At 39.2% G+C, this 26,395-nt stretch overlaps 1 protein-coding gene across 12 annotated transcripts in view; it reads right to left on the bottom strand.

Annotated features, from left to right (window-relative positions):
• The window catches only part of LOC135216011 (5-phosphohydroxy-L-lysine phospho-lyase-like), a 117,283-nt gene that overhangs the window by 12,515 nt on the left and 78,373 nt on the right, over positions 1 to 26,395 (bottom strand). For all 12 annotated transcript variants that reach the window (XM_064250933.1, XM_064250936.1, XM_064250934.1 and 9 more), the window contains 6 exons: positions 25,529 to 25,659; positions 25,250 to 25,389; positions 25,051 to 25,133; positions 18,219 to 18,352; positions 17,903 to 17,976; positions 7,143 to 7,287 (listed from right to left, as the gene is read on the bottom strand). In XM_064250933.1, the coding sequence (XP_064107003.1) occupies positions 7,143 to 7,287; positions 17,903 to 17,976; positions 18,219 to 18,352; positions 25,051 to 25,133; positions 25,250 to 25,389; positions 25,529 to 25,659 (707 nt within the window). The remainder of the gene's footprint in view (positions 1 to 7,142; positions 7,288 to 17,902; positions 17,977 to 18,218; positions 18,353 to 25,050; positions 25,134 to 25,249; positions 25,390 to 25,528; positions 25,660 to 26,395) is intronic.

Genomic DNA, 26,395 nt, shown 5'->3' with positions numbered 1-26,395 from the left:
TTTTGTTACTGACTTTTATTTCTTATCTCATTTGATATTGCATGAGGTGTAATTATAATTTTACAAAATACAATTTTCTAGAAAAAATGATATTGTTATGATACAATAAAGTTTGTTCATACTTACCTGGCAGATATATATATAGCTGTATTTCTGAAGTCCGACAGAATTTTAAAAACTTCCGACACACGCAGTGGTCGGCCAGGTGGTTAGTACCCATTCCCGCCGCTGGAGGCGGGTATCAGGAACCATTCCCATTTTCTATTCATAATTTTTATTTCCACTGTCCCCTGAGGGGAGGTGGGTGGGTACTTGATTATATATATCTGCCAGGTAGTATGAACAAACTTTATTGTATCATAACAATATCATTTTGTTCAATGAAACTTACCTGTCAGATATATATATAGCTGAATCCCACCTTTGGAGGTGGGAAGGGACAGAATAGAAGGATTTTGGGAAACAAATGCATGCAGATGATTTACATCTTGGTTCCACCTGTTAGCATAGCTGACTTCGTGATTACTGTCACCCAAGTCTGCTTCTGCTTTACTAGAGTTGCCAGCGAGGTAGAGACCTATAAAGCTGGTGCACTCCAGATGATCTGTCAACGGGGGCGTGACCACAATGTGACTAGACCATATTGACCATACCATGAGGGCTAAGAAAAGTAAAATAAAAAAAAAAAAAAATTATATATATATATATATATATATCACCACCTGACCAACCTAGCCAAAGTTAAGGTGTGTTAACTAAGGCTTAAGAGTTAAGAAGTCGCCGTTGTCGGCGACTCAACAACTAAATTAAGAGCTCTTCCTAACCATTTTCTACAGGATAGGATGAGTGGTACTTCTTGCCCCCAAGATTGTGTCTGCAGACACGTATGGCCCTAGCGAGCAGCAGATCTCATATGCCATCTTCACATCTCGCAGGGAGTGTGAAGTGAACACAGAGTTGCTTCGCTAAAACATGGTACTCAGGATGTTGCTGAGTGCCATGCTCTGTTGAAATGCTTCCGAGGCCGCGCCCTCACCTCGTGAGCATTCAGATAAAAAGATTTCAAATCTTTGTGCAAACACAATGAAGGAGCATTTTTGAAAGAACTCCTTAACACTAAAGCCAGGGTGTTCTTCGATATGGGCAAGTCTGGTCGTTTTTCGGAACCTACTGCAGATTGCCCGAATGACTTCGACTTTCTTGAGTTTTATGTAGATAAAACTTGAGAGACCCGACAGGGCACAGGACTCTCTCTGGCTCCTGCCCACTAACTTTTGCCATCCTTGCTTCCAAGCTCCTGGCCCAAGGACAAAACGGGTTTCCATTCTTAGGCCACAACGGAAGGCTTAAGAGAGCACACCGCCTTGTGTTCTCTAAAGCCAAAACTTGTGACGATGGCTTAAAATCTCACTAACCCTCTTTGTCGTATCTAGGGTGGTTAGAAGAAGGCCTTCCTGATCACATGCAAGAAGTTAACAGGTAGGAGAGGTTCGAATGCTTTGACATCAAGAACTTCAGACTACGTCTAAGTTCCATATTGAAAGCTTCGATCTGGACATGCACAGTCAGTCCGTCTGTACTAAAGTCAGGTGACCGACCAGTTGACCAGTCAGACGAATCAAGGACAGCAAGGCTGTACCCTGAAGACCATAAGGCACTATTCTTCGCTGAAGGATGAGTGTCTGGACTGCCTGGGCGATTCAATCTAAGCAAACCTTGGGGGTGTATCAACGCAACCCAACGTCGTCAGCGAATCAACTCCTGACTCGAGCTTCTAGTGCCAGGAGAAAGGAGCGAGGAGCAAAAAGGCGATTCAGTCCCGAAGGAAGAATGCCTGACCGTCCAACCTGGTCTCATGTTACACGATCATCGGGGGTGTATAAACGCAACCGACTTCGTCAACAAGAAACTCAGGGCTACTATATGTCGCCTTCCTGATCTCGCACGAGTGTCTGACTCCGAGAAAAACAGGTGAGACAAAAAGTAGATGGTGAGCGAGTTTCGAGATTCCACAGAATCAAAATCGTGAAGGCTTTGTTGGTTTGACAGACGCAAATCTCTGAGCCCAAAGGCCGTCAACAACATATTTGCGTATTCTTTAATAGTTGTGACTGCCAGCTTATCCCATTCTTCAGACGGAAATGGAAGACGGTAATCTTATTCCTGTCAACATCTCGATAGTCTGAACGTAGTCAAACTCAGAGCGGAGAGGTTATAGGTACCTTTCGAGTTAGAGTAGACAGACTCTCGGAAAAGGTCCTTGGAAAGTGAACTAGGAAGTATGTGACCTCTGTGAATCCAGGATCCTGAAGGCCAACATGGGGCGATCAGCGTCATTGTCGCTCCCTGTGACGTCATAAATCCTCTTATTACATTTCCTAAGCGATTGAAAAAGGGGAAAAGAGACTAAACATCCATCCGTTCAATATCATAGGATGGCGTTTAAAGGTACCGATCCTGGATCGAGAATAAGGGAGCAGAGAAGAAGAAGCCTCTTCGTCCTCAACATATCGAAGAGAAGAATGAAAGGGCGTCCCTAAAGTCTACACAACTCTCAACTTACTTCTAAAGAAAGATTCCACTCGGAAGTGAATAGTTGCTGCCGTCGATCGAGACGATTCGTACGGACTTTTGCAATCCTGTAACGAACCTGTAGAGGATCGTTACATTCTACGCCTGTTGTTATAATAGGCTCTTTCTCGTAAACTCGAACAAGGACCAAGAGAAGATACTTCTTAAGATATGGAGAGCTGTGGAATATCAGTTAGTTGATCTGGACCACTGGTTCCCAAAAACTCGTTTCGAGGACTGGAGGGACTACCGAATCGCTTTACTTCTTTCAGATTAAGATCCAGGACATCTGAAACCCTATCCAGATGTCCGGCACCTTCTTTCTATCACCTCAGGTGATAGACGCACTGAGAGATGTTCAGAATCATTCCTAGATCTTGAATAATATTTCAGTTTCCCGGTAGGAAAAAACTGTGGTCTGAATTGCAGTCTATTCGGGGAAACAAACTTCTTCAGGAAGGAAATGGTCCCCAGCAAGCTCATCCATTCCCTCCCCGAGTATGCTTACTTCCCTAATAAGGCTGCGCTTTGCCTAAGCAGGAGAGCATATAAAAGTGCAATGTTGCGGTAGACTCTGTTGAACATAGTAAGGCAAAACGAATGCAACGTTTATTCATTCACGTAAGAAATCCCCTCAATCTTAGGCTAAAGTCCGTGATTGTAGGACAGAGATACAGTTAGTCAGTCAATCCCGCAGGAGAGAGAGACGTAACCTACAGCGTATGACAGCGCACGATCTGTTACTGGCTCGGTTGGACTGGAGGACAGACACAGCGTGACAGCAGCAGCCAGCAGCTTACGAACGTCGTCTCTTAACTTTATGTCTGGGTTGCCAGCTACCCTATTCTACGAAGAAATAGGTCCGTTATTTTTTGAGCAGAAAGACTCTCAAGCTGATATATTTTAAGCGAAACAGAAAACGCTAAATATATAGATGCGTTTGTGTCGTCAGAACACTACCATACAACGGTAAAAGATAAATCGGAAACTCCTGGAAGGCTGCAGGGAGTAACGATTAAATGTCCTTAAAATAGACAATAGACCTCTCGGTTGCCATCCGAAGAGGTAACTACAGCAAGCGTATATGACTTGAACCAACCAGAAATAAAATAACGCAAGGCAAAATATGAAATTATATCACAATAAAGTTTGTTCATAGTTACCTGGCAGACATATATATAGCTGAATTCGGAAATACAGCTACATATATATCTGACAGGCAAGTTTCATGAACAAAACTTAAGAGAATCGAAGCAGTCAGCTCAAGCTTCTTATGTTATTGGACATAAGCGTTCATTGACGTAGTCTACAAGTCTATTTCTTGTATGAGTCTGCGAATGACGAATGAGAGCTCTTCCGAATCTTGTCAATAAGAGCTTATTCGCTTACGCAATATCAAGTTAATGAGATGTTTGTCAATGAGAACTAACCCATTTATTTACGGAACAAAGAGATATTTTGTCAATGAGGGGATACCCACTTACTTACTTGACAAAACGATAGTTATATTGTCAATGGGGGAAAGTCACTGAATTGACAAAACGTAATCCAGGAAGTCGAGCATTTTATTTTTCCGATTCCCGTCTCAAACGAGGAAGGGGCAAGAATCCTGTTAAGAGACTGGGCTTACGGCAGGTAGAACGACGATGTTCAATTCGGCAGCATAGTCCCGACTAGAAACTAACAAAATCTATCATCTGCAAAACCCTTTCAGATGGGCTAAAAAGCTTGCAAAATTATCCTGGGAAGAGGAAGAAACTCTCCAACCAGCTTCCTCTCCCGTATCACAACTAATGCCTGCTAAAGCTTAAAATTTATTGGCAGTATGGCAAAGGAAGTCCTGTCTTGCGCTTTCCTGAAGAGCGTCCTTTTGATGAGTGCCTTTGCAAGAATCCTACTGAACGTTGCCGAGAGTCCTGACGTGCAGGACATCGAGCCTTTACATAACCCGTAACCGCCTTATCGCAAAGTCTTGACTGCGGTAGAGAAAACGAGATCTTCCCTTGAGCTTTCCTTAACTCCATCCACCTTTGCGAAAAGCAATATAATATTGACAGAGACCTCTTGAATTTACGAAACCCGAGGTCTTGCTGGGTTTCGAAGACGAAGTTGTCTGTTCACTTTAAGCTTCCTCCGAAGCACTGCTTACTTCACATTCTTTGCATGTGAGGTATAAGGTATCACCGAAGGTAGAGGTAAAAATTCTTGAGGCCCAAATCGTAAACAAGAGCTTGAAGAGTTCAACAGAAACGTTCAGTCAGGCGACACACCTGGCGTGCGCTGGCGCGCGTGCTCGGCGTCCACTGGCGAGCAGCGAGCACGCTCGGCGTCCACTGCCCCGCGCGGCGCGCGCTTCGGTATCCACTGCGTGCGCTCGGCGTCCACTGGTGCGCGCTTAGCGTGCACCCCCGCGCGCCTGGCGTCCATCCGAACGTCCCGTCCAAGCCGAGCGTCAAAAGAAGCGTGCAGAAAAGCGTCACGCTCCTGACAGGCGTCAAAACGAGCGAGATACATCCAACCTTGGAGGACGAAAATCCGACTGCACGAAACAGTCTCAGGAGAAGGGTTGATCGTGTGAGAATACGAGGGGCGAGGGAACGCCTTCTCATTCTCACAGTAACAAAGCTCGGACGTCCGCTCTCAAAAGCGTCCTGCTACTAAGACTTCTTTTTCATATTTCTCGGTGGAAAGACGTACACGTGATCAGGCGACGTTCACCTTCTTACTTCTCACTGAAACGCATAACGAGAGAGAGAGGACGTGAAGCGTCCTCTTCTATAAAGCTTCTATTTAGAGGGCGCGAGTCCTTCCGAAAGCTCCAACCCCTGCGCGGGGAGGACGCTTCGGAGGACGAGAAGCAATCCTTTAGGATTCGTGCACGTGCACGCACTTAGGCAGTCTGGGGATTTTCATCAGAAACTGCCGAAGGCACGCCAGATCGGTGGGGGTTCCTCGTAACCCTCCTTCGGCTTTCGACATGCTCTCTCCCCGGGTCCTGGGAGTCAAGCAGAGGTCCCGGCCTAGAGGCGAAATAAGGCCGATCTGACGCACCCTCCACTACACAAGGGGCACTGTCACTGCACTTAGCCACTTCACTATTGCTCTCTAAAGCAAGCACTTTCGATTCTAAGATACGAATCGAAAGAGTATTAGAGAAAGGGCAATAACCTCTACAGACCCTGTTTAAGGCCCGAAGGCAACATTACAGGGTTATGAAAAACAATAACAGAAGTAGCACTCTTCACAACAATGAAGGAGAGCGATCACCTCTCGCAGACATATTCATAACCCGTAGGCCATACTACAGGGTTAGGCAAAAAAAAGTCTACAGGAAGGTTAGCAGGTTCACTACCCTGACTTTTGTTTACTGATTAATTGCGTACATACGAATCATACGTTTTCCTTACGGAATTAGACATGTTTACTGATTAATTGCGTACATACGAATCATACGTCTTCCTTACGGAATTAGACAAAGTCTCACACTCCTTACATGACAAATCTCAACAAAGAAGCAAGACTCATACCCCTCGTGCATACCAAGTGCGGATCTACCGAAGCTTTCGGTAGCCACACCCTATCTTTGCAGACAACACCCTCTGAAACTAGCCTAACTAGATTCAGATATCTTATGCAAAAATGAATCAAATTCAAATCAATTTAAGATAGCGTATGCCTAGCCACAAATCCAAGTAAATAAATTAAAAGACAATTAGGATACTTAGCGGCAATGAAGTTTCCAAAATCTAAGACGGAGGTACTGGAAACAGGTGTTTCCAGCACCGGCGACAGAAAAATTATGAATAGAAAATGGGAATGGTTCCTGATACCCGCCTCCCAGCGGCGGGAATGGGTACTAACCACCTGGCCGACCACTGCGTGTGTCGAAAGTTTTTAAAATTCTGTCGGACTTCAGAAAATACAGCTATATATATATCTGACAGGTAAGTTTCATGAACAAACGTAAAATTTACAATTGTCTTGTAAAAGAGGCACCACAAGGGTTTGTAAATATATGTAGTCATTTTCAACTACTCTTGAAAGGTACAGAAAATTTTTAAAATAATTTTTTATCTTACACCATACTAAGAAATAACAAAGTAAGCACGTGACTTTGTTTATTAGCTGAAGCCACTTTGTGCCCCGAAGATGTGTTAAATACACAAGAGTACTTGGCACTCTGTTTTTTCTATTTTATATTTTCCCAGTGGCTTCAGCTAACTAATTTTACAACATGTGCATTTGCATATCTTCCTCTTTCCATTGTTTTTTTTTTCTCTCTCTTAACTAGCCGACCTCATTACCCAGGCCTTGAGTGCTGTACATTCATTTTTTATCCTGGCTCCTAAGGGTTGACATGCTTCCAAATATTCCTTACTGTCATTAAAGTATATAGTAAATCAGTTGGAAGGTTCCATAAATGTTAAATTCTCATAAAACCTGGCTAAAATTCTGAGCAGATTTCTGCTTCAAAATATGATGATGATTAAATTATAGGTGTATTATCACCTACTACTTTCTCTTTATATGAAAAAAATCTGTATCAGTGATAATCTATATCTGTGACTTACCTATATATTCATACTTCTTTTTAAGGTTATTTAGTTGATCAAGCAAGAATTCTCCAACACTTGCTGCCATATTCATAAGCTGGTTCTGCTCAGTAATATCTAAAACTGCACACCCAATAGCATCCATTGCTGTTGTACATTGGTACTGAAATACAAACATATTGTTAACTTTCACTTGATATTGCCAAGTATATGTAATATTGTATCTATCAAGATGAAATATCTGTTTTTAATATTATTTCAACACAATAAAAAAACACCTACATAAAAACTTCCCTTTCTAATACAAAGGATTTTCATACAAATCCCATTTATGTGCCCCAAATGTTCACAGGATCACTATTCCCTTTGCTGATCAGATAAGAAATATAAGGTATATTTGATTACCCGGTAACTTCAAACTGAAAAATTCATGCAAGGCAATAAAATTCAACAGGCTGAGGGGATGGTACTCATGATAATAGTTTTGCATGAACTTGAACATTTTATTTATTTTTGTTTTTTTTTACAAAAACATTCCTTGTTTGCATCTTTTTTTTTTTTAACAAAAGCATTGCTTCTTTCTCAACATAAATCATTTACTATATGTGCTTGAATTTTGGTGGAAGTTTAACACTGTATGCTGAATGCCCCTATTGTGTTAGCATATGCCTGTATAATCAAGTAGGGTATTCAGGGACTAAAGAACTAGGAACCACATCTTTTGTAGCTTAAAAGTTTGTAAAAGGTTTGATATACAAGTCTACTGAATGGAAAGGAATGCTCTAGTATTAATTAAGTCATACTGTCAACATGATACATATTAACCAAAAATCTCCAAAGACTACTTCCCTTGACAGTGGTATGACTGACTGGTGAATTTGAGAATAGTGCGTTACCAAGCCAGCTCTTCTTCTGTAACTTTACAAGATCTTGTATGATTACCTGTATGAATAAGTACAAGTCTGGCTGTGTTAAACACTGAAAGAAGTGCCCAAAATATTAACTCCTTACTAGTTCAGCTCCACCAGCCACCATATTACAATTTCTTGAAAATCTTGCCTAAGGAAAATAGAAACCATCCTCTGAAAAGCTGCTGCTTTCATCCCATGGAGAGACACTCTATGGACATAATCTTTAGGTATCTGGTCTCCAGTGTGGTGGTGAATTGGAAAAAGGTTCTGGCTACTAGTCATTTGAGTCAGTATGGAATCGGAAACAGAATAATCCTGCCACAACCACTTCTGGCCTATATTATCTTCCCAAACACATTTGATGTTTTCTTACCTCTCTCAGAAATAGAAAAGGAGGAATTGTTAAGAAATGAAGTCAACTAGAGCAATGCCCCTTTCAATACAACAGTGACTGGATTGGCTCTACTTTGTGGGAGAGAATTTAATAGTTGCAATTTACCAAGATCTCAACTTTGCTGGATGACTTCACAATGTAAAATAACAAGGTGTCCAGGTCCTTTAATGCTTGACAAACTTCCTCCATGCAGAAAACATCAGGGACTGGCTATACCCCATAAAACATTCTTGCTGTGATTAAAGGAGAGCTATCATAACCATCCTCAAGCACCTGGAGGTGTAACATTTCCATAGTAGTAATCTGAAGAGAACAAGCAAGAAAAAAATGAGGAAGAGATCAATTCAAGAATGCAGCACCTCATGTATCCTCCAAGCTACAAAATTTCACTGGGAAGAATACCTTGAGTTTGTAGTTTGGACCTCCATAAAAAAGATCTACTACAACCATGCTCACATATCAAGGAGCTATGCAAATCCCAGATTCCAGACACCAGCTTCACCATACAACCTCTTCTATCTGGTGCAACTATCAGATGTGTGCTGCTTGAAGTGGACCTTATCATCCTTGAGTCCATATATATGCTATCACTGTCTTTTAAGTAATCATACCTGTATGTTTTGCTGCTACAATCCAACACAATAAATAAAGGCTTAAGATGTATTAACTTGGAGAAATAAACATGATGTGCTCTTTCCTGTAATATCTAGGATCATGTCAAAATTTTTCAGCAGACCTGCATCCTCACCTTGACTGGACATTCTAAACAACTAAATCTGTGAGAAAAGGGAGTGGTCAGGCTATTAAATGGATGACAAGGGTTCTGTTTTCAATAAAGGGGCAAAGACAGTCTCCTCTGGCTACAACTGGACAGATTTCAGGTAGACGCCCCATCTACTGATCTTTTAAAGAGATTAAACCATCAAGTCATGGAACCTATTCTGGAAATGGCTTCACCTGGCTGGAGGATTTGCTGAACTGCAATAAATAACAACCTTTTGTTTAGTCAAGCAAATTAAATACGTTTCCATGTTAATAACCACATTTTAATATATGAATCCAACTTCTGACAGGGCATCCTGGGCAGGGGCAAAACCTGCTAATGATATTACAGCTAAAATTGGCCAGTCACCAAGAATCTTTGCAGAATATAATGATCTGATGTCCACCATGTAGTCACTGGTGCCAAGGCTCACTAAACATGATGGTTAGACATAGAAAATACTGGAAATATCTTGACTCATTTGTCCAGATTAGAGGAATGAAGTGGTGCATACTATACTATAGTCAAACTCAGCCTTTTTGGCCACTAAGCCGTTGGCCTTGTTTACCCTGGATTTTCCACACCGTTGCCACTTCTCCCAAGGTAGGTACTTCTGCCCCACCTCTCTCTCTCTCTCTCTCTCTCTCTCTCTCTCTCTCTCTCTCTCTCTCTCTCTCTCTTGTGTTCAGCTTCTGACCACCATTCTTGATTTGCTTTGGAGCAAAACCTTCTAACTATCCTTTTGCTTACTTTGACGGCTTTGGCTGTGTCCGCCGTTGGCCTTTTCATCTAAAAAGTACCGATTAATATTATAAATTATTTCCTTAGTCTGACTGTGCAGGCAGGGGCAGCGAGAAGCGGGAGAAGTTTACATGGTGGGTCCGTGACATGGAATGACCTTGTCGGAATTAGGTGGCAACAGAGCACTAACCCAGCACAGAGGTGTTGTCCAAATTTCAGGAAAACATTTTTAGTAATATTCACTTTCCCATCAAAAACTTAGTCATTCTTAAACATATGAAGTTTTATTATGAAAAAGAGTAATTACCATATATTTAATTAATATAAAAAATATCAAGAGACATTTCTTCATCACTGTCGTGGCGTATTTAGAGAACTGTGGCAACTGCGCGGCCAACGCCTTAGTGGCCAAAAAGGCTGAGTTTCACTATAATGTCTGTTACTGAAGAGGGACAACAAAGCTGCAAGGAACAGTCCAAGATCCCCTGAAAGCTGATTGACCATAGTCCCTGAGTTTAAAAAAAAAAAAAAAAAAAAAAAAAGAGTAGCAGACATATTAGTAATATCTCCTGCTGATTCCTTGTCCCAGCATCAGATGACTTACATCAGAAATAAAGTTTGAGTACAGTAGACAAACATGTTTGATAGTTAATTAACCCGTTCTGACAGGTGCCTTTTGCACGAGAAAAGTTTTTGCCATGACATATAACATAAGGGTAACTAGAGTCCTTAATGGAGAGGGTTAGTTAACTCCTGGCTATCACCAGAAAATGAAAAAAAAATTTGTGTCTTCCCCAAGGGTTGAAATTCTTCTCCAGTTAAGGAAGGGTTTCTTGCCATCCAATCAATTACTTTTCATTGAAAAGTGACCCCAACCAAGTAAAGGCAGAGTCCAAAGAAAAATAATTCTCCCCTAACTGATTTAAAGCACACTGTCACCACTGAGCTGCTTCTGATACGTGTGGGTGACTAAAGACAACACTTGTCCTAACTGCCGACATGCCCAACTTGTAGTCAATGATGGAAACCTCCCTGTACTACAGAGAAAGACCATCTGTCATCAGCCTCAGAAGAACTGTATATGGTCTGAGCATGAAGAAGTTTCCCTTGACTAAGAAAAGTTTGTAATTACATCTCTTACAATCATATTTCCTGGATAAGCAATGAACAAGTACATCTATCAGCACAAGGAGAAATGATGTGGGCATGGCTGAAATCCAGTTGACAATTATGTGACCTCAGGTAGAGACTGCTGTAAGGCCCTCAGGTAGGTCGGGTGTGTAGCATTTATGGCTGGTATTCAGCCAGTTATCTGATAGCGCTGGAGTGAAGAGGGTGTGACTGGTAGTAAGCTCTGCAAGGCAGGAGAGAAGCAAGTATGCTGCACAACAGGCTGTTTGAAGATCACTATTCTTTCACCAAAACCAACGAAAAACAACACCAATGCTGATTTAGAGAACAAAGGTTCCTAAGTGGAGGCAGAACACTACAATGGCCAAACTATTTGACCAACCAGGCTAACCTAACATCAGCATGGCTAATAAGAAAAGTGGGTAACACACTTGTGCCTACAACTACAAGGTTTAGTCTGCTGAAGAAGAACATAAAAACTACAAGCAAATCCTCCTTAAGGAGGAAAACTAGTGCACATTCAATCCCTGTTTTACTGCGCTCTGAGCCTACTCTATTCATATCTTGGCTGATAAGTCATAAAAAAGTTGAAAGCTTAGCAAGAAATGTTTGCAATATGCTGTACGATGGATAAGCTTCCTATATTTTGGTACCATTGTTTAAAAGCTTTATTCACAACTAATTTTGTTAAAAGACTTCACAACTAATTTTGTTAAAAGACAAGTTTTAAAACCATATCTTCAAAAGATTAAACAGACAAGCTTAATATTAATCAAAACCAGGTAAAAGGATCCCTTGCTACTTACAATAAACTTTTGCATCCTATTAAGCAAAATTTGGAAGCAGCAGACAGCTTTGTTAGGTGTCTTTTGTCCCTCCTAATAGGACATTTATTCTTCAACTAACAAACCAGAGTATTATTGTGGCAATGAAAAGGCACTGCAGAGGAGGTTTTTGAATTAGTAAGTGATGATGGCATTAATAAGGAGAGGATGAGGAAATTGACTTGAATATATGTATGAAACAAATATTACAGAATCTAAGAAACTATTCTGTTAAGTCAGCTGGGCTTTTGCGTGGAGTGATATCTGTGCTCTTACCTTGGAGCACAATTAGCGAGAGCTGCACACTGGAGGGGAGACTATTGTTTATTTTCCATGGTTGTACACACACTGCACCCTTCCAAAGATGATTCAAGAAGGTTGAATGGACATCCACGAGTGGTTTGATGAAGATGACAGTGATCCTTGGTATCAGACCATGTCTAATAAGATTGCCTCTACTACTCGGATGCTGATGACAATGACAGCACAGATGATGTCACTCCTTTCCTTCAATGGTTCAGCAAGGTCTGTGACACACTTGATGCCCTCATTGATTTTGATGACCATCCCAGTTATGACATGAAATCGTAAGCTGCTGCCTTGCTTGACTGCCTATAACATCAGGTTCATTGTCATCAGATCCCCTAGTAGCCCCATCTTTAGAATCAGAACCACAGCCAATTAATCTTCAACCATTGTAGAAATGCCACACCCTTTGTCCTCTTTACCAGTCACCCTGGAGTCAGATGCCTACTAAGCCATCAACATAATCTTTGATGGACAAGGTCTTCGTCATTCCAACACCTGCGAGGCCTGACATAGGGTCACTTTTGGGCATTGAGGTGTAATGCTTCTTCAGTACAACTGGGCACATGGGATACTACCTTTAACAAGTCATCCCAAAATACTAATTTGTTGTGTCAACATAACTTTCCTTGGGTTCCATATTGAAAAGTGCATGAATAATGGATAGTACAATATACTTTTGTATATGTACCTAATATGTTGAATGACTAAATGTTCCCTCAGTATTTGTACACTTGGATTCAGATCAATCCAGTGCGCTACATCACTGTATTACTTGTTAGTGTCATATTTTCAGGGTGGTTGTTTACTGCACACATAAGCCAATATTAATCATCCTTATTTATTTGGATTTTGTACATTCTATTAACTTGGATTATGTCTGTAGATTAACCAAAGTTAAGATAGGATTTTGGACATAATTCCAAACCTGTTGGACCTGTTGGTGGCCAGAATGAAAAAGGGTTAACATACATTAAATTATCAAATAAAAAGAAGCTGAGATGAAGCAAAACTACACAAGAGCTACATTCTCAGAATGATCAAAATGGCATTCACTCACTAATAGCTAATGTTTCCAAAGTCAGGAAAACAAACAGTGCCAGCAATCTGAATAGTACCTAATAAATGTAGATTTTGCCCTATCACATAAAAAAACACTGAAGTGTAAAAGAAATTAAATAAATTACGGCAAGCAAGGAGAAGTATACAATTGGAAACACACTATGGAAGAGCTACTGGCTGCAAGGAAAAAAACACTTGAAAAACAAGAAATAAACTCTAAATAGCATTGCATGATCATGAAAAAATATAATCAGGCAGTCCCTGGTTAATGGCGATCCGGTGACTTATGGCACCATAACAAGCCAAGTATCGGTCATCGCCGCCATAAGGTGCCAATAATAGAGTTATGGCGTCATAAAATACCTAATAGAGGCGCCTTAACCGGTTATTGGCGCCATAAGCACCATACATCGCTCAGTTTCGGTTAATGACGGTTTTCAATCATCAGCACCCCCGCCAATAACCTGAGGTCCCGAGTGCATGGATAATGAGATTACCACCTTCTTTTGTCTGACAGACAAAAGCCTGGTGATCCTGGGAAAATTTGGGAGCACAAATTTTGGCCTATAATATTAGTGGTGTTGTACTAAAACACAATATGACAAATTTTTAATCAATTTGTATTTTTCATAGCTAACAAATCTGAGGTCTTAACAATAGGATAATCCTCTAGTGCTAGCTGGAAACCAGTAAAAACAATCAAACATTGTAAAACAAGGAATTTGTGACATTTGGCAACTCATGCATATACGAGGCGGATGTTTGGTCATCGACCAAGCTCGGACCCCTGTAACATGCCAGTCCTTCCTCCAACCCAGGATATGAGAGGGCCAGCTAGAGGCTTAGAACTCAACTGGTTTATACCAGGTTAAAGTAGCTTAGAACTAGACAGGGTAGGCTAAGAACTTAACCACTTAGACTAGATTAAAGCAGCTTTGAACTAATTATGCTAAGGGTATTGTAGCTCTGAACCAGTTAGGTTAGCTAAGAACTCAACTACTTAGGCTAGGTTAAGAAGGCTTCTGAATTATCTAGGCTAGACTAAGACTTTACCCCCTTAGGCTAGGTCGTGTTAGCTACTTGCCATGTAAGAATGCAATTACTTAGGCTAGACTAAAATAGAAAGGCCAGCATTGCCTTACCTTCCTTCTCCCTGAAGTGTCTTGGCCTAGACCCAAGTATCTAACCATAAAGTAGGTCTGAATCCCAAAGAAGGCCAGATGGCTTGACCGAATGAATCCAGACTGGCATTTGCACAGATGTTCTGAACGATCTTTTGTCAGGTCATCATCGTTTGTCAAAATAACTATGCTTCTGAACACAATGTAACTTGAAGAGAAAACACTGGACGTGGCCGTTCAATCAAACATGTATGTGAACTTGGTATAAGGACATGGGCAATGGTACACGTAAGTGAACTTGTTATATGGAGGTGGGCAATGGTACACATACGTGGAGGATTACATGTACATGTACGCTGGTATACGTTTATGAAGTTGGTGTACGGGGGCATGGCACTACATGACCAAGAAAAGACATATCAAGCAGCTGGATATGTGCTGAATCATGTACTACATGGACAAGCAATGGTCAAGTACGTGGACAAGCAATGAACCATGTACACGGAACTGTGATGACACCCGTACACGCTCGTGTCGTGAAGCAATACAGTACAAGTTGAAACATCAGTGAGAACATCACTCAGTCATGTACATGTACAAGCGATGGTCAAGTGTGTGGTCGAGCGATGAACCATATACACGGACCAGTGATGACACCCGTACATGTTCGTGCCATGTGGAGCAATAAAAGTTGGAAAATCATTGAGATCATCGCTCAATCATGTATACATGGAGAAGCAATGGACAAGTACGTGGAAGAGCAATGAACCACGTACACGGACCAATGATGGCACCTGTACACGTTCGTGTCATGTGGAGCGATACAAGATGGAACATCAGTGAGAAGATTGCTCCAGGAATGGTTTCTTCCACAAGTTCCACTGCCAACCTCACGAACGCGAACGTGTGGGGAAGAAATACGACCTTGTGGGGCAGATGGTGAAGCACTCCTCTCACTTGGTCATGTGGGGCAGAAGGTGATGCACTCCTTCACTCGCAGACGACGGAAATAAAAAGTCCCTGATCCTGCAACATCTGACACGATGGCAAGGTGATGATGGAGAAGTAAGAGAAGGAGTGAAACTCCTCTCTCTATGCAGTCTCTTACTAGCAGGAGTCAGGGAAGAGACCCAGGAGCCGCCCACTCCCGTTTACGACTCTTCTTCTTCGTAGATACAGCAGAAATCCTCTCGCATAACAGAGTCCAGTCTCTTGAAGACTGCTTGAACCAACACCTCAGACGGTTCAGCGAAAGAAGATGATGGCGTCAAAATGGGAAGAGATGACGTACTAACTGGAGGATGCCTGGCCACCGCATCTGACGTCATAGGCTGAGAGGACGCTGGGAATGACGTCACGACATCTCTAAGACCAGCGCTGGTCAATAGCCTCACTGGCGGAGCAATAAGGAGTGGCCCAGCGACTGTCGATAAAGACAAAGGGGCTCCACAGAGTGGTAGCACATGAGAGCCAATGTAGAGGAGTCCTGGGGGAGGCAGGACTGCTATAGAAGCCGGTGAGGGGGTACGTATCTCCAAGAAATGTGACAACTCATTCAAGGAAGGTGAACCCTGTATCCAAGCGATGCCCAAGACACCCCCATCTTGGATGACTCCGTATCTGAAATGAAGATATTAGATGCATTCACCTTCCACGAGCCACACTTCCAACCTCACGCTCCTCTTGGTAGTAGAAACTCCTGGACAGCTACTACCAAACATAGCAGTCCATCCAAAAAACTAGCTCCAGGAAGTTCATACTGATGGGTACAACGGACCACGATGGTGTCATGGACGAAGTTGGAAGTCACGTCACTACACAACAGGCGTAGGAGAGATGCCACCTAAGCAGACATCACTGGCAGAGATGTATGAGAATGACATCACAACATTGGACTGTAGTTCAATTCAAGGGTTTTGGTGACAACAAAGATGGTGAAACAAAGCATTTATCACCTACAGTAACCAGATGGCCTCCCCAAGACACGTACTATACGTGACGGATAGCGACGAATCTTGATGAAAAAACCATCACCAGAGAATTATGGGGAGAAATCAACCCTCAGAACAGCGACAACTAAGCAGTCTGCAGAACCCATGTCACATGTCCACTCACGATGTCACTGCCCATTCATGACATCAAACAGCAGATTACTGTCACAAATAGAACATTTTGAGTAGTGCAGAAAATGTAAAACAAAATAGTATAGTACAATCATATCATTACCCAGTTGAACATCATAGGTAAAAGATGTACAACGCAAACCACAAGATGACGTTCAATTGTTCGGCAGGAAGGGGTTCCGAAAACAGCAAGGAACCCAACACCTACAGTACTGACTGCTCCAAATTCTCACTTCTTCATAGCTCAAACACACCAGTCAAAATTAGTGAATTGGCATCTCTGTCACATGGAAGCAAAGAAGAGGGCTCCCAAGTTCTGGGAGACTGCTGCCGCTGCCAGATTCCAGATAACAAACAGGGCTGGCAACTTCAGTGTCTGTAAAACCAAAATTCTCTCTATCTCAGGAAGAAGATTGTATCCTGAGAGACTTAAAATAATTAAGATATGTGAGGATGGAGGGAAATATGGAAGAGAGGTGTACCACCCACGCCCCAATCCTAAAATGATGGAAAGAGATGAGACGACAATGACGACTGGCCCTGTAAGTAGAAGGGAAGATCGCAATCGTCCTGAACATTACAAAATACACACATTCTGAAAGACTAAAACATTATAGTTCCCAGACATATGTGAAAAGATACATAAAAACATTTCAATACACATAACGCAAGCGATGCCAATGCAGAGTTCATGTCGAATCTACTGCAAAAGCATCTGTCCAAAGGAAGGCCAACACGCCAAACAAGGAAGGCTTGTCTAAAAACACTGATGTCCATGGAACTTCAGGCTACAATTAAAAAACTGGCTTGGAAAAGGAGAGCGAAGCGAAACTCCATTCTCCAAGGCAGTAAAAGAAAGACTGGCATGTTACGGGGATCTGAGGTTGGTCGATGACCACACATCCGCCTCGTATAGGCAGTCCCCTGGCTTACAACGGGGTTCCATTCTTGTCATAAGCCGGAAAATCATCAAGAATCCTAAGAAAACCTTACTTTTAAAAGTGCCATAACCTCAGAACGTTGTAAGCTGGGGACTGCCATATACATGAGTTGCCAGGTGCCAGATTCCTTGTTTTACAATCTTTGATTGTTTTTACCAGTTTCCAGTTAGAGCTAGAAGATTATCCTATTGTTAAGAACAAGGTTTGTTCTGCATATGAACACAATGGATTTCAACCACAGTGTACGTACGTATATACATCCCCATATTGCAGACCAAAAATAAATGTCTCAACGTAAGGTCAGTATCTAGTCAGTGTATTATAGTTTAGGATTTACAAAATGCAAATGAATTGTCAAGCTAATATGCCTAACAGCAATACTTCAAACTTAGGAACATTTAAATAAATGAAAATGACTAAGCTAAACAAAAGACAAGACGCTATGAAACAGTTTTAATTACTTCTTTAATACGGTCACCCAAAACTGCAGCGATATCTCTTGATGTTACAACAGCGGCCATGGGATAACCATTTCCTGCAGAAAAAATATATTTAACATTAATATTCATAGCATTAACAATTCTTCTGCCTATTCAGTCCTCCGATTCATATGGAATTTCAGTAATACAAAAAATCAGTTTGAAAAACCAACTTTCACTGGTGATATAAAACTGTAATACATCTATTGCAGTTTAACATCAAGAAATCTTCTTAAGGAAGAAAAGCCTAAGAAGAAAAAAGTTAAATAATTGCATGTTATGAATACGTATTCTTTACCTAGAGGTTTACCAATAATAATAATATCAGGGGCAACATCTTGGGCTAAGAATGACCAGAAGTGTGAGCCTACGCGACCTAGACCTGTCTGAACCTCATCTGCAATACACAGGCCACCACATTCTCGTACCATCCTGTGAAGGAACAGCACTACTTTAGATGTATATACAAAATATTCATATTAAATAAAACACTATAGTAACAAAAATGTCTTAAAATTAAAACAGTATAAATTCTATGTTCCTGTTTCACAAATAGAAAACAGATAATTTTCAAGCTGACATGCTCTACTTTACAACAGAAAACTATTATTATTATTATTATTGTTATTATTACTATTATATTATTTAAAAGATGAACCCTTTTCATGTGGAACAAGTCCACTGAGGCCATTGACTTGAAATTCAAGCTTCCAAAGAATATGGTGTTCATTTGAAAGAAGTAACAGAAGGTAATGGGAAATAGAGAAAGATGAGATCAATTATTAGAAAAATAAATTACAAAAATTAACAAATAAAAATATAAGTATTAGATTATTAAAATACACGGAGAATTGTATTGGGGTAGTAATGTACTGCATCTTCCCCTGAATTTCCAATTGTATGACTTCCTCAGAGAGGCTGTTCCACAATCCAACAGTGTGATGAATAAAGGACCTCTGGAACTGAAAAGTTCAACAGTGAGGCACATTTATGGCATATTGGTACTGCTGTTCAGCAAATCTGGTTGCTCTCGGCAAGAGAAGGGGATCAGGGATCTATTGTGAATGTGGAAGATCTGTTAAAATACAACTAAAGCTTATGAAAAATTGACAAAAATGAGACCATCCTTTGATGGTCAAAGTAATAACTGCCAGTCATTAGAAACAAAACTTACCAACACAAACCACTCTTATCTAAAAGAGATAAATCTCTGGTAGAAACAGACATCACACAGGAGAAGTTAAGTATATCTTAGTTTTACCAGACTGAGCTGATTTACAGCTCTCCTAGGGCTGGCCCAAAGGATTAGATATTTTTACATGGCTAGGAACCAATTGGTCTCCTAGTAACGTGACCTACAGCTTATTGTGGGATCCGAACCACACTATCAAGAAATGAATATCTATCACCAGAAACAAATTCCTCATTTCCGCGTTGGCCGAGTTGGGAAAAGAACCTCGGACCACCGGATTGGCAGCCGAGCGTGAAAACCACTCGTCCAGCGAGGAAGTATTACACAGGAGAACAGTCTTCCAGTAACAGAAGGACAAATGACTTTAAACAAGTTGCATTGATTATATCACTGTTATAAATATATGAGGCCTTACAAACAATACCTAACTTTTGTGCTGTATTTGCTGAAACTTTTGTTAGATGTTTCTCAAAAGTATGAGTCAAAAGTTACAGCTAGAATAATTGAATATTCAGCCTCATTTAGCACAAGATCATCAGTGTTTTTGTTTTACTGGAGTTCAGCCTCATACACCACCAACTACACCATTCACTGATCCAGTTTCATGTCCTGATTGAGGCTGAGGGCAGCTTCATTTCTCATAAGTGGAGACTTTACTACACCCATAAGTCTTTCATCATTAGCATTCTGACCAATCTTGTTTTCCAGCCCAACAACCATATCACTTGTATACACTATAAAAAAAAATTGGATCAAGAACATTACCCGGTGGAACTCCAACCACAATAGGTCTTCGTTTGCTAAAGATCTCATCCACAACAACTCAGTGCTGCCTACTGGTAAGAAAGTCTTGAAGAAGTGCTTTGGGATTTACTAAATCAAAAGCAGCACTAAAACCTATTTGAATTACTCTGCACTCAAAACCCTTATCAAGATTCTCCTGCAAATGGCATGTCAAGTATAAAAGAGCATCACAGGTACTGAACTGCTTCCAATATTATGCATATTAACTATGAGCTAACAAGCCTTTAGATTCCACATACGTATACTGTACTTTACAGTGATACCTCGTTTGTTGAAAGTTTCTTATGTCAATCATTCCTGTTTTTCAAACAAAATTTTTGAGAAAATGTTGTATTGTTTGTCGAACAAATGCTTGTACTTCGAACTGACCAATTATCTTGTTTATACTTGTATTCGACGCCCTACTGCGTCCCACAAGAAAAAACTGTAATAAGATGTTTTTGCATTTACAATATATAGTTTAATGATAACCATATTTGACATAATAAATAAAATAAATAAAGCTTTCAATACAAAATTTAGTATAAAAGATGTATAAAATTGTAAGCAGTATTGTAATGCGCAGCTGACTTGAGACTGAATGATGGAGTATTGATATGTTGAGGAGAGAAGAAGAGAGAGTTAAAACATTACTGTGTGTATGTAAAAGCAATAAGAATTCACATAAAAAAGGGAATTTCACAAATTTAACAATGATAAAATGAAAACAATCAAATGCAATACAGAAACAATAAAAAAAATGTCTTAACTGAGCCAGTGTTCAGTGAAAATAGTAAATGAAAGGACAAAGCTTTTCACACTAAGATTTAGCATAAAAGATTAAAAAATACCATTCGTCATTGCAGTGATGCACAGCTAACTTGACATAGAGGGCGGGAGTATTTATGTTTTTGAGGAATAATGAATGAAAGGTTTTAAGTTATCATGCGGCATGATGTTGAGGAGGAGAGAAGAAAAGACAGTAAATCTTTACTATATGTACATAAAAGCAGTAGCAATTCACATAAAAAAATAAAATGTTATTTCATAATAAATTAACATTTGAAAATAATCAAATTGCATTTGATTATTTTCATGATAAAGCATGAAAATAATCAAATGCAATAAAAAAAAAAGGCTTACTTGAGCCTGTGTTTGGTGCGCTCAGTGAGACAATAGAGGGTGAGGAAAGAGAAGGTGGTGGTCTGCTTCCTACTGCCTTACCAGCTGGGCTGGGATGATTATTTGCCCATTTCTTTCACTTACACTCGATTTGCCCAAATCACTTCTTTTTGTTACAGAAAATAACTATCTTGATAATTGCTTTTAACGTTTTTTTACCACTGTAAAGTAACTCAACACCATAATAAACACACTGATGCTACGTTAAGGCTATGTGTGCCTTCAATTGTTTGTTTAAAGGACTTCCTTGTGAAAAGTTATATAATCTCTCTTTCCTTTTCTTGCATTCTTTGCTTATTTTGTTTCCAAAAATCCTCATGTTTATTTTAAATTTTGCCGTTTGTCAAGAGTAAGTTGATGTATTGTGGCATAATCTTTATTGAACTCAAGATCCAAGTGTAAACATGTCCACAATCAACACACACACTATCGATTCCTTTGATTATCCTTGTAAAATATGAATAAAATTTATTTTATCAACATTTGTCTATTGTGACAATTTCAGTTTCTTCAAAGGGTTCCTGTCCCTCCTCTCTCCATCCCCCAGCTCAATGTGTGCCATTTTCACCTAACAGTTCGTAAGTCGTACACGGAAACAAAATTTTTAGAAAATTTTACTTCATATATTGTACAGTTTTATTACTTTATATGCTTAATTTAACTTTTGAACACATTAATAATAGAAAAAATTTGTAAAAGGGGACTTTTTAAGTTGGCTGGAATGAATTATCCTGATTCTTTTTATTTCTTATGGGGACATGTTTCATATTTTGAACAACCTTCTGGAATGGATTAAGTTCAAAGTCTCAGATACTACTGTACTTATATGGTGACATAAAAATAAGTTTTTCTGCAACTTAGAGCACTGAGAGAATATAAATTGGTCTGTAATTGCTAGAGTCTATAGATTTGCCATGCTCTGTTACATCAGAAATATTCTTGGTCAATAGTGTCTCAGTGTGTCTATAGGAATGGAGTTACAACTATTGCAGTGCTTTTAAGATTTTGATAGTAATGGATGTGGGCTTACAAAGCTGTTTTTGTTAACCTTAGTTAAGGAAAAACTAGACTGCAACAGGATAGTATTTTAGAAATACAGATGCTCCTTTACTTATGAACTTTCAGAGATACACACAACTGTGATTGTAAATTTAAACTTTACTTTAGTATATTATAATCATAATTTACTTAATGCCTCTAATGTATTTAGGGTTTATGTATCATTCCTATTAATAAAATACTCTATAAAATGCAGTACAGTACTAATAATGTGTTTTAGTATGAAAAACATAAATATAATACTGTATGTCAAATTGGAATTAAATCAAGATACAAACAGCCGTTCGGAATGTAAATTGTTTGTAAAGTTACACTGTTAAAACACACCATGAAACTTAACATCACAAACACAGCAAATAAATTGGAATAATAATTAAAATCCTCATTTTACAAATATAGAAAAACTATCTTCAATCATTTAAACAAAAATATTGTTACCGGTATAAAAAATTTAAAAAATTTCGAATGGAACTATCATAAACCATATCACAAAATTTTCATTTTGATTTTAATATTCTTTCATTCTGGAATTTTACTTTCATTAGTTAATAATGTTACCTTGAAGTCAAAGCATTTGAGAGGAGCAAAAATACTGGTAATACATTTAATATATACATGTATGTATGTATATTCACTAACTCCTGTAATCTGCTGATATGGGAAAGAATCTTTTTGACTATATTTTTTTATTTTTACAATAGCTTTGTTTATTTAATGTTCTAACTTTGAAAAATTTTAAAACTGTGTTGAAATTCTGATTAAACTCTATCAAAGATAAACTTCCTCAATGGTTAGGATAGGTCAGTGATTAATGTAACTTTCAGCCTCTTAAGATGCACAGTAATTTTGTCTCATTTGATCAAAATAGATTCTTCAGCACCACATAATATAGTAATTGCATACAGCATTAATATACTTTGCCCATCCTGCATGTTTCTGCCACTGGGGACATAAAAGGAATTACATATTGCATTAGTAATGCCATTTTAATACTAACAACTAACTTCTGTCTGCTTTTATGCCCCTTACGTGCCCCATTGAACCATGTCCCACCAAAATGATTCTTAGTATCAAAAGTGCCTCTGACAAATTCTCCATTGTTACTGACTAGAATACCTAAAAAGGCTATTTACCAAGTATGATTCATTATTCAAGCATTTCATGGTTTCCAAATACTATTTCGCATTATTCGTTGCTTGCTCCTAAAGGTAAGCAAAATAATTTTTCTTTGACAGTCTAGACAGGTTTTCAAAATATTACACCTTCCAAATGAACTAAATGTAAATTCTCTGGACAACACAAAAGAAAAGGATAAGTATGGAAGACAGAGAGGAGGGGAGAGTGAGGAGGAGAGGTTACTATTTGGAAGGGGAATCTCCCTCCAGAAGGACTTCGGGTATCAAGGACCTATAAGGGGTTACTTTTGTTCGTTTTTTACAGACACTATCTGAGGTTACTGCCCCTCTTCGTTTTTCACTGGGACCAGCTTGAGAATTACTGGACCCCTGTTGCACAACAAAACTGTCCAGGGACATTTGTTCCTGGCATTTCTTTAAAATTTGCCTAAAATTAAACACATCATTGTCATTAAACATGTTGGAGACACAGATTACAACTTCTTTGTTGGGATGATAATTCTCCACAAATTTTTTTACATCATTCCACTTTGCAAACATGTCCTTAATCCCTAAGTGGGCACATTATGTATGCCCATTCACTTTCTGAATTTTTCAAACCAGCCTTTTCTAGCCTTAAATTCACTAACAGTAGCGCTTGTTGTAGGCATTTTCTCACTGAGATCAGAATGCAACTTCCTCCAGCACTTGGTACAAGTTATTTCTTAAATTCTATGGTGTTTCTCACCTCTTTTTACAGAAAGGCTACCACTTGGAACTTTCTTTGGCCCCCATGATGGTTTATTTAGCAGTTGCATTCAAATTAAAAAAAAGCACAAAAACAATGAACACACAAGCAGAATGGGTAACACAAAAAGAAGGGATGGTTCGTTTGGGCGCTCGATATGGGGCCTGGTCACACGCTTCCGAGTGTACAAAAACCAAGGAAACATACCATAACAGAGACAAAATTTCGTAGAAAACAAAAGTCTTCAAAAACAGAAATGTACGAAAAGAGAGGCATATGAAAACCGAGGTTTGACTGTACTTTCATTTTTAAGAAATTACTTGCATTTTCAGGAGGTTCTTCAGAAGATATCCAAGCCTCCTAAACACCACCAGCCACACTCTCTAACTGTATTTGTAAATTAAAGGAAAAAAAGACTAATACCTTGGCAATTCAGTTTCTGTAGAAACAGATCAATGCTAGATCCTTTATCAGCATTATCCAATCAAATATAAAAAAAAAGGTTGCCAAACACAGTGAAATGACACAATCTTTTTTTTTTAACTTGAAAAATTATGTGATAACAATGGTACCATACTATAACAAATAAATTACCAAGGGCACAAAAGATGATAGTGATAATTTTTTTCTATGGCTTTTTGACTAAAAGAGAAATGAAGTAAATACAGATCAAATATGAAAAGCATTTCACCAGGAGAATGAATCTCAAGTGTTAATGTTTTGCTATAACTATCAGTGGTATTCATGAAAGTCATCCCTCTGATGAGAAGGTCCTTTTTTATGATTTTGCCATACACTACACACCTTATGGATGTTTTCAGTTTTATCAAAATCAATTGATCAATTTTCTCATAATCCTGCTAAAAGACATGCAAACCTAACCAAAGCAAAACCTACTTGGTAGATCCAATAAACAATTAAGCTTTTCATGGCCTAACCAATTAAGCTTTTCATGGTCTGTGCATGCAACAACTAGAAATTATGGTTCATTATGTTAAATATACAAGGAAATTGCATAACTCAACAACAAAAAGTACACTCCTACACTCACTTATACATTTCTTGAAGCCAAGTACTTGGTGGTATGATGATACCAGGTATAGTCAACATTGGCTCTGCAACGAAGCATGCAATCTGAAAATTAGTCATGTATTAGTTATGGTGCTTAACAAAGAGTTTGCATGTTTTTATCACAAAATCTCTACCATGTCATAAAAAACTAGTACGTATATGTATTTGGAACATCTAACCTTTTTGCCATTTCTTTGAACTTTGTTGAGTTGTTCATGAGTATCAGTAAGGTACTTATCAACTGCATCTGGATCATCAGACTGATAAACACCACGATACAAGTCAGGCAATGGAACTACATGAACCCATTCTACTTCCTCTGCAAACAAAGAGTAGACAATTACAGCAACTAAAAACAATAAATTCATAGAAAGCATTTATCTTTTCCAAAATTAAATACAAGTAAAAACTGCTTAAAACATTGAAGAATTCATGTTATATATACTTTCAAAACTAACCTCGAGACACTTTGCGTGATAGTGGAAACACAGAATCAAGAGAGCCATGGAAAGCATTATCTACCACAACTACATCTGTACCACATGTGTAAAGCCTTGCTATCTGAACAGAAAGATCCACTGCTTCAGATCTGTGGAAGAAAATAAAACATTGAGATTTTTATCAAAATGGGGCAAGAAATTGAATTACAGTACGTGCTCTTAAGGACAGACAGTTACCTTAACCCTCTTGTGCACAGGCTGAAAATATAAGGGTGTAAGGTACACGACTTTTCCCCCAGGCCAAAAAGAACGTGCGCATGGAAAAGGTTTCTGGTAAAATTCGGTACGTCTGAACTATAACTGATGTACGCTTCTGGTTGAATTAATTCCTAAAGCAATCAGAACATCTTTACGAGGCTTAGAAAAAATAAAAACGATGTGATGAACGTGAAATGTTAAAGAAAAATCGTAGATGTCTTTTGGAAATAATCATGAAAAATATAACAATTAGTTTTGGGAGTTTTTCTCATACCTAAATTGTGTAGAAATGTTTGATATTTCACTTGGAAGTAATAATTTTGCTATAAATGTTTGCTAATGAGCTGTAATTTATTAAAAAAAGGGTAATTTTTTACGGAGTGCAATTTTCAGATTTCCCAACCTACTTATGTTGACGCTTTGTATCGTAGCTAAGTAAGCTAGCAGCATGGGTTTGCGTTTTCTTCGAGATTCACCATCTGTCGACCCAATGGCATTAACTATGTTTTCTATGATTGACACATTTTTTTTCGTGAATTTTTCCCAAAAATACCATATATATATATGACGTACCCGGCACGTCATCTGTGCACTTACGGGAAAAAATTTATTGACGCGCTACATGTC

Source organism: Macrobrachium nipponense, chromosome 6 (assembly GCF_015104395.2).
Source record: "Macrobrachium nipponense isolate FS-2020 chromosome 6, ASM1510439v2, whole genome shotgun sequence".
Lineage (NCBI taxonomy): Eukaryota > Metazoa > Arthropoda > Malacostraca > Decapoda > Palaemonidae > Macrobrachium > Macrobrachium nipponense.
Note: the sequence above shows the minus strand (reverse complement) of the source record. Positions and strands in the feature narration are given on the sequence as shown.